This window comes from Lepisosteus platostomus, chromosome 4 (assembly GCF_059453375.1).
Source record: "Lepisosteus platostomus isolate fLepPlt1 chromosome 4, fLepPlt1.hap1, whole genome shotgun sequence".
Classification (NCBI taxonomy): domain Eukaryota; kingdom Metazoa; phylum Chordata; class Actinopteri; order Semionotiformes; family Lepisosteidae; genus Lepisosteus; species Lepisosteus platostomus.
In genome coordinates, this window is record NC_142614.1 from 58,597,288 (window position 1) to 58,605,870 (window position 8,583).

The following is an 8,583-nucleotide window of genomic DNA, read 5'->3' on the forward strand; positions in this document are numbered from 1 at the left end:
TCGATTTTCTTTTTAAATAAAGGAATGAGAAATCGGTCCTTCTTCAGAAACATGTCGCTAACTGTTCGGTCTGAAGACCGAGAATTGAAAGCATTGTCTGTGAAGTGTTGTCGATTCCACGCACTGTATTATTTTTGGTACTATGTTACTATCATATTTAGGAGATAGTTGCAAACAACATCGCGCTGTCATAAAAATGCACAAAATGCAATACGCCAAATTGTCGCTAGGCGTCATAAAAAGGCTACTGAAATAGCATGAGATATACGGTATATTTTACAACTATAAGGCTTAATATTTTTCAGTGTTCTGTTGCTGCATATCATTAGTGATTTATCTTAAGTTGACAATAACTCGGTTTTTGTCAATTAACCAGTTATTTGTAGCAGGAGCGATGAAACCCCTTTACCAGATGCGGTTCTTCACAGGGCCGCACAGACGCATAGAGATCGGAAGGAAAAGCTTAAGAAAGTAAAATGAAATAATCGAGATGCAGTAAACATTTATCAGTAGTCCATAGGGGCATGTATTAATTCTGTTTCCAGATGTGCGTTATTTCTCCATGAACTCGGTTACTTCACTGCACATGAACTTGTTAATTTTGTGGGAGTGGTTTCTGAGTTTTTGGACACTTTGCATAGCAAGCCCAAAATAGCTCGGACAAGACTTGAGGGAAAAAAAGTTGTACTGTAAATGGATTGAGATGGCTGCAGATCTTCCCGTCACACAACAAATCGCCAGAGCCCACCAAGGCCACCAGAAAAACCCGGTTAATATTCCGATCTCAGAGGTTGAAGATTGTTTTGTTTACAACCGGCACGGGAAACGGATTCCTTTTAAAAGTTTATATGACGACAAGAAATCAATCGTTATTTTCGTTAGGGTAAGAAGCTTTTTTTCTGCTACCAGTTCCGATGCTGTAAAAGCCCTGTTTTAATACCGAAGTATTCAAACGTTTCAATACAAGCATTAGAGATCCGATTTAAAGGAAATCTGCCTTACGAGTGAGAAGGATAGTGCTGATACATTAAACACAGAGGTGTTTTATTAAAATGCAGGTATTATATACGTATATTCTTAAATGATTGCATTGGAAGCAGTATCCGAAATGGCACCCTTTTCTCGTGTTGGTATACTTTCATTTCGATTGTGAACTCTTGTTAACTGAAGTAAAATAGTTCGTCGTGGATTTTGCATCTAAAATATATATAGCCTATGTTCAATTGTTTCTAATTGTTTCAAATTAAATATTTGACTTTTGAATTTATAGCATTTTTTGTGTTACACATGCAAAGAGTATGTGGAAGATCTGGCCAAAATACCTAAGAGGTTCCTCACAGTAAGTAGTAGAATTATTACATTTTTAAAAGTCATTTAAATTTATTTTGATTATTTTCCATTATTTGAAATGTGAATGGTAATTACCAGCAAACAACAAAAATGCCTTATTACACATCTCATAAAAGAGCTTAGATTTCTGGGAATAAAAAAGCAAAGGTTATTTTTTCACTCTGTTGTTAGTACAGTATATTTCAGCTCTCAGGAGCCAGAAGTTCACTTAAATGAATAGCCCACCTGCTTCATTCATCAATATCTTTACAGCTGTTGCCAATCTTTTGAAAACAGATGACCTATAAGAATAACTGGATTGGGGCTTTGCACAGGCCGGGCTGGGGGTTCAGACCGCCAAAATTGTAAAAATAATTTTCAAGAGGAAATTCTAAATATTTAAAGATTTAACTGTGTGACAATATATGTCCAAAGCATAGAGTTGCATTTAAATCCTAAATTCCCAGAGTTTCTACTCCTTTTCAGTAGAAAATATATAGTTCTGTGGAGAATATCATGGTTAAACTCATATTTATTTCAACAACAGGATGCTGATGTCAGGTTGATAGTAATTGGACAGTCTTCACACCATCACATTGAGGTATGTGTGTTCCAAAAGATGAGATAGGTCAGTTACATTACAACATTGTTTTAATTTATGATTAACACAGTGCTATACAAATTGGTGGCATTCAGTACCCTACAGTGACCTGTTTTCTAAACATAACGTGAAATGTCCTCTCTTGTTCACTAATGTCATAATCAGACCTTCTGCAATGTTATACCCTTCCTTGCTACCAGAATCTTGTTAACAAGGCCACCACAGATTTGCAGTTCATCTGAAACATCAAGTACATGTTCTCCTTTAGAAAATGCTAGACGTTTCTGTTTATTTTTATGCATCACTCTTACTTATATTACATATGGGTCATACATACAGGCGTTCTGCACACTGACAAGCTATCCACATGAAATATATGTTGATCCAGAAAGGCAAATTTATAAAAAACTTGGAATGAAGAAAGGGGAGGTGTTCACAGAGTCAGGTAATTTTCTTTTTTTAATTTTGAGATTATATACAGTATCTTCCAGATACGTGCAAATAACAAATGAAGGATTTATATGACTTTCAGTACTGTAGAAGTTAAAGAGGGAGCTGTGTTGGTGTGTGAGTTGCAAAGTGACAAGCAGGGGTTGATTTCACACTGAAAATTAAAAAGAAAGAAGGAAAAAAAAACGTTTCAGCTACAGAGACCACACACCTGAACAAGACTCCAAAGCCAAAATTTGCATTTCTTCTTCCTTTTTTCTGCTTTTCTGTATGGATTTAACCTTTCCTTTTTTAATAATATGTGTATAAATAGAACATCCATCAATAAAATTGCAAATAACTAATGCAGAAATGTTTGAATTCCCTGGTGAGGAGTACTTCTCTATCCCTCTTTTGGCTCTGATGACTGGATTCTTCAACCTTTCAGCCTCTTGACCAGAGCTGAGCCTCTTCAGCTTCTCCAGCTTGTGCAGTCTGTACTTGTGATCTGCTTTCCTCAGATCATATCATAAGTGTCCTGCTAGAGTCTGCATTGACACATCATGACCTATCATTTGGTTTTTGCGCTCTCTTGACCATCTGGTCATTAAGTGTGGTGCAGACTTCGAAGTGGTATCCCTCTGTAAAGTCAATTTGAGACCACACTTAAGTTTCTTGACAGACGGCACACACTGTTGGCTGAAATATGCTAGTAAACCTTGGACTCCACCTGCCCCTCCATTCTGAGCAGCGTATCTGGACCAGACAATAGAAAACAGCCCTAAAGCAGGACAGGTCCACTTATCTCCTTTACAGAGGGCAGGACATTCGTTTTTCAATGTGAGAAAGAAACATTTTTCACGTTTCAGATGCTGCTTGTACTGCTGGCGAGCCTATCCACAATCTCAATTTGTGTTTCATCCAACCACGGGATTTGATATAATTTGGTTCTGGGGAGTCAATAAGTTTCTTTTCAGCAAGTTCATATCTCAGCCTTTTAAGATGGTCTGTTAACTTTGCAGTATACATCAGATTACTGAAATCACCCTGCTGCCAGCGTTTTAGGAAGATTCACAGTTATTTGGTACTGGTTAGCCTCCTTTTCTTAATGCCCTCTTCTTCATGAGGTAGTGATCATCTCATTATTGAACCTTTCACCAATGGACGCCTCCGTCAAAACTGAAATGTCTTTTGTATTTTTTAGTCATTACTAGAGCTGAAGCAAAATGCATGAGAGAGAAGCTACTGCTTATAGAGGTTGAATATAATGTAATTGGAATCCCAGAAATATGGTTAAAAGGGACCGATGATGACCAATACGACATTAGTGGATCCACAGATTTCCAGAGAGATGGGAACAATGGAAGATAAGGAGGTGTAGCAATGCACAGTACTGTACATCAAAAAGAGCATTCAGGCACAGGATATTAACCAAAAGGAATCAAGGGTTTCTGAACCAGTATGGATCAGGCTTATAAAAACATTCAAAATGTACAGTGTTAGAAGTATGCTACAGACCACAACATTTAGACATTGATTCGAAGGTAACATTATTTAAATGAAGTCAGCAATGCATTTGTAAAGGAAGAAGTAGTCTTTATGAGAGACTTTTTCACATAGTCACAATGTCTTGGGAAAACCAGCTGCAGAAGTAGTGAAATATTACAAATGGCTACTCACTGCGTCCTTACATGGTTTGACACAGCACCTATAAAAAGGAATGCCCATATTTGTCTACAAGATAGCATGTAGAAAACAGGTGTTAGAATCATTAGGAAACTGTTATGATAGCACAGTGTACTGTCAAGTTTATTGCGAAACTACAGGTAGAGTCCAGGACACAAAAGAGAGGTAATATTCACCATCCATGAACAAAAATTTACTTATAGATTGCCTGCGAATTGCTAATTTATTGCCCATCCAAAAAACTAAAAAGGAATTATAAACCCGATAATTATTTTAATAATTATTTATTACAGTATAAAGATCAGTAATTAAATTGCTTCCTTTTCTTTATGTTGTGGAAATGATAATTATTTAATTATTATGATTTAGGAAACATAGGTCTTACTTAATTGGCTCGTTAGAGTTCTTTGAGCAAAAGAACAGTATTGGGCATGCACAGAAAATACAATATGGCTTTTGAAAAAGTTCCACATAAAAGATTCATTTTTTAGTTTTAGGACTGCTGCTTTCCTAATTTAAATCTGTGATCTGGTTTCTGGTAAAGTTAGTAAACTAGGAAAGTTTGCAGATGATACCAAATTAGAAGGATAGAGAAACACAGTATAAGCAGCAAAGGCAATTGAAAAGCATTTACTGTAGACAGTAGGCCTGGGTCACTTTAAACTAGGTAAACACCTGATGAATGATATTAAATGTAGACTAGAGCAGAACAATACGTGCACGTTGGAAAAACAAACTATAGACATAAAATGGAAAACATCAAGTTTGAAGAAGCCGCCTAGGAAAAGGACTTAAATGTTTGTGTAAACTCATAATATCCATCTTCTACACAATGTGGGGAAGCAATTGAAAGGCAAGAAGAATGCTAGGATACATCCTTAAAATCACAGAATTCAAAATTGTAGGATATTATGTTAAAATTATGCGATGATTTAGTAGGCCTCATTTAAAACATTGTGTATAACGTTGGTCACCACACTACAAAAAAACATATTGCTGTTCTAGAATCAGCCCAAAGAAGAGCAACCAGATACAGTCTTGGGATTAAAGGAATGTTGTACACTGCTCTCTAATCATGAACTGAGATTAGTACGATGAGATCTGATTCAACAATTCAAAATCCTCAAAGTCATGGACAGTATCACACCATATCTAAATTTGGTGGTCTGTAGCCAATCTGTACTAATAAGATTGTACATTTTGAATGTTTTTACAAATCTGATCCATACTGGATCAGTCAACTTCTTCAGATTTAACGCAAATTAGAAGATAGAATAGGAAACTTAGAACCCAGAGCAGCAGTTTTAAACAACATCTTCCCAACATATTGTCAAAATATGGAACAAGTTCACTAGCCCTGCTTATGAACCCTGGCATCTGTCAAGAAACAGCTTCATGAGATCCTTGAAGCAACTTATTTACTAGCAAGTAAACAGGCTAGATAGGTCAAATGGCCTCCTCTCATTTCTGACCTTACGTTCTTACATGTTTAAGGTCATTCACCTTTGCCTTAGATCTTTAAATAAATCTCTGACTTGTCCCGTGATGACAGGGTCTGAGCTACTGTATTCTTCCTACCCAGTGGCAATCTAGGAGACTCCCAGGAGCTTCTCTAAATTTTATTAAAGTACCAGATGATTAAAAATCATAAGAGGGTTTAAATCTTCAGTATTTCTTTTCTACAGATTCACGAGGTATGGATAACTTTAATCACTCCAATGTTTCGGCTGTGGACCCTTCTTCAGGTGACGCCAGAAGAAGTCTTCACAGCAGAAACGTTGAGTCTCTTTCCTTCTCCTTTCAGTGTGGAATAAACCTTTACCTGTTCCTTTGCAGCCTGCGCACGCTGACGCAGCTACCTACTTGAACTTTTAATATTGCGTATTTAGAATTGTGTGTAGTATGAACGCTGAAGTATGTGTAGTATGAACGCTGAAGGCCAGAAGAAGGCTCCACAGCCAAAATGTTGAGCCTCTTTCCTTTTCCTTTCAGCATGAAAAAAACCTTTACCTGTAATTTTACAGTTATACTATTGATATGATTTAGTACTCTTTTTCAATACATTTACCATCTTTTAAATCAGAAGCATTTGCTTGGCGAATTCAAATTATAGTCAATCGAGAGTATGAATAAATTTGAAGACTGCTGTAAATATGAGGTCATTCTTCATTAAGTGCAGTTCTGTAACTTAACATTGGTAAGCATCTGTCGAGAGCGTGAGATAAATAATTAAGAGGTAATAGTAGACATTTATCAAATGACTGTAGACTACTTTAGTGTGTTTTTTGTTCTTTTGCTCAGATGTCCTTCTCCTGAAGATGTTCAGGTGATAGTCTATAACTTCCCAAATTACAGAGCAGATTTGTGTTTACTCCAGCTGTAATACAATTGTACTACTATAATGTTTTGATGCTGCAGCGGCTCCATGCCCTCATGTGAAGTCAAGCACACTCATGGGAAGTGTGAAAAGCTTGTGGCGAGCAATGAACAGCCCTGCTTTTGATTTTCAAGGGGATCTTAACCAACAAGGAGGATGCTTAATCTTAGGCCCAGGTAAACTTTGTTGTGCTCTTAATTATTCATGTTTCTTATATATGTGATACACTACTTAGTTATTCATTATATAACTCTTGCATTAAGACAGTTTCATTTTTAACATAGAGAAAGCATCTGTCCTGGAGCACATTGTAAACAGGTTGCACCGCGAACTCTTGATACTTGGTAAATGAATGCCTCAATGTGAGTGACAGGTCTTTACTCCTGGTTGCACATTTTCAGTTTCTTCTTCAGATTTGTATTCCTTGTTTTGATTGTGCTCCTGTAAACATACCTTTAAAGCTCTCCATTTTAAGAGCAACACTACGTTTGATCACCGTACTCCAATGTGGTTACTCTGTTTTTTTCTGCATCTTTCCCCAGGATCTGAAGTTCACTTCACACATTTTGATATGAACAGATTGGATCACATGCCAATAACTTGGTTACTGCAGCTCGCAGGGGTACAGATGGTGGATTTTAGAGATCAGCCCAGAATTCTTGATGTGTAACACCATGAACTAAAGCGGATGACTTCAAGCTCATATAAGTCTTACTGTGCAATTTAAACTGTTCAATGCTTTTTTATATCTGCTGTGTAGAAGAAAGGGATATAGTTTATGTCATATGAGTTAGTATTCACCAGTATTTTTTAAAGGTTTTAGGTATCACGATAATCACTGTGGGAAATACAGTGTGCAGTACATAATTAGCTAAATTCATTCTCCTCATACAGTGCCAAGTAAAACGTTTTGAAATGTAAACGCACCATGAAAAACATGTCTGGACTTCTCTGCCCTGAATGCACAAGCCTATTTTCGCTATGGGTTCCCAGTCCATTGCGTGATCTGTACGACGAGCCCGGTTTTTGGGCCCTCTCTTGTGATTCCTGCTTGTGTTGTTGACTTCCCTTATCCATGCTTTAAAAGGCAGTGAAATCTAAAACAGATACAACAGCTCTCTAGTCCACGTAGTGTAGTGTCCATGAATTTAAATGAATCCAACCTGCATTTATGATCAATTTTCCCCTTACTGTCATTTTATAACAAATTGATCCCAAAAGAAATTCACTTTTAGAATACCAAAGTAATATGTGCAAAAAATGCAGGTAAAATACTATCCAGCTGAACATTTTGTTGACTACTTTATTTAATTATGTACCATATTTTTAAACCACATTCTAATTTATATAATATTAAATAGGCAAAGGTCCTCATTTGCAACATTTCTTATGTAATATTTTGCTATTTAACTGTACTCTTCATCACTGATTGAATTGGAACAAGTAGCGCACTGCATAGCAAATTGCTTACTGAATTGTGAATTGAAAGAATAAAATGTGCAACGTTTTGGAGCTTTCACTCTAATTAATTGAATTAGATTGTGGAATTAAACATGTATAGAAAGGGTAGGGAGAAGACAGTATTGCTTCTTCTTTGTCATTGTAATTCAATTTCTGTGAGAAAATGGACATCAGTGTTTACATGAGATGGCTTTGCAGCAAGTTCTCACCTTATTGTAAAACTGTATAAGCTGGGGTGCGTGTTTTAACGTACGACCTGTCCTACAATTTGAGCAGCAGTTCAAAGAGGGAATCTGACATGATTTTCCCAGCTGTACACCCTTCCTCTTACCACAATGTCAAACCTGGACCTCAGGAGAGACAACTTCCACATTAATAACCTTTGCAATTTTTAAAGAGCTATTCTGTTGAGCAAAGTTGCTGTTGCAAATCTCTCTATGCATTTTGTTTCCATAGGTTTACAAAAATAAAAGTATAATACAAAGTTTTATTAAAAAACAAAAAATAATACAAACAGTATTTCCTATGGCTTCATGTGTATGGTATATCATATCACATATGCACAACCTCCTTATTTATACTTCATCATCAGTATCATTTGAATATTGATAGACAATTGAGTAGACAATAATGAATGGTCCAAAAATGCAGATGAAATCCAAATTGAAAAATTAAAAATATTTATTCTCCCCTCTGGTCT

General features: G+C 36.4%; 1 protein-coding gene across 3 annotated transcripts; it reads left to right on the forward strand.

Annotated features, from left to right (window-relative positions):
* The first annotated feature begins 274 nt into the window (after positions 1-274).
* Positions 275-7,930, forward strand: prxl2c (peroxiredoxin like 2C). 3 transcript variants are annotated; one of them, XR_015936040.1, is made up of 7 exons: positions 275-883; positions 1,271-1,339; positions 1,877-1,930; positions 2,270-2,375; positions 6,347-6,371; positions 6,464-6,598; positions 6,965-7,150. XR_015936040.1 is itself a non-coding variant. In XM_088630014.1 (6 exons), exons 1-6 carry the CDS (start codon positions 704-706, stop codon positions 7,090-7,092), a joined length of 672 nt encoding a protein of 223 aa, XP_088486140.1. In that variant the 5' UTR covers positions 288-703; the 3' UTR covers positions 7,093-7,930. The 3 variants fall into 3 exon arrangements, 2 of the variants coding, with proteins under 2 accessions (XP_088486141.1, XP_088486140.1); XM_088630014.1 differs by lacking the exon at positions 6,347-6,371 and having other exon boundaries at positions 288-883; positions 6,965-7,930; XM_088630015.1 differs by lacking the exons at positions 1,271-1,339; positions 6,347-6,371 and having other exon boundaries at positions 280-883; positions 6,965-7,930.
* The last annotated feature ends 653 nt before the right edge of the window (positions 7,931-8,583 follow it).

Bases quoted from the DNA above. Each gene is read 5' to 3' on its own strand.
- prxl2c (XM_088630014.1), top strand. From the start codon at position 704: ATGGCTGCAGATCTTCCCGTCACACAACAAATCGCCAGAGCCCACCAA. The intron at 1,931-2,269 runs GTATGTGTGTTC...TCATACATACAG, and splicing joins CTTCACACCATCACATTGAG to GCGTTCTGCACACTGACAAG. The intron at 6,599-6,964 runs GTAAACTTTGTT...ATCTTTCCCCAG, and splicing joins ATGCTTAATCTTAGGCCCAG to GATCTGAAGTTCACTTCACA.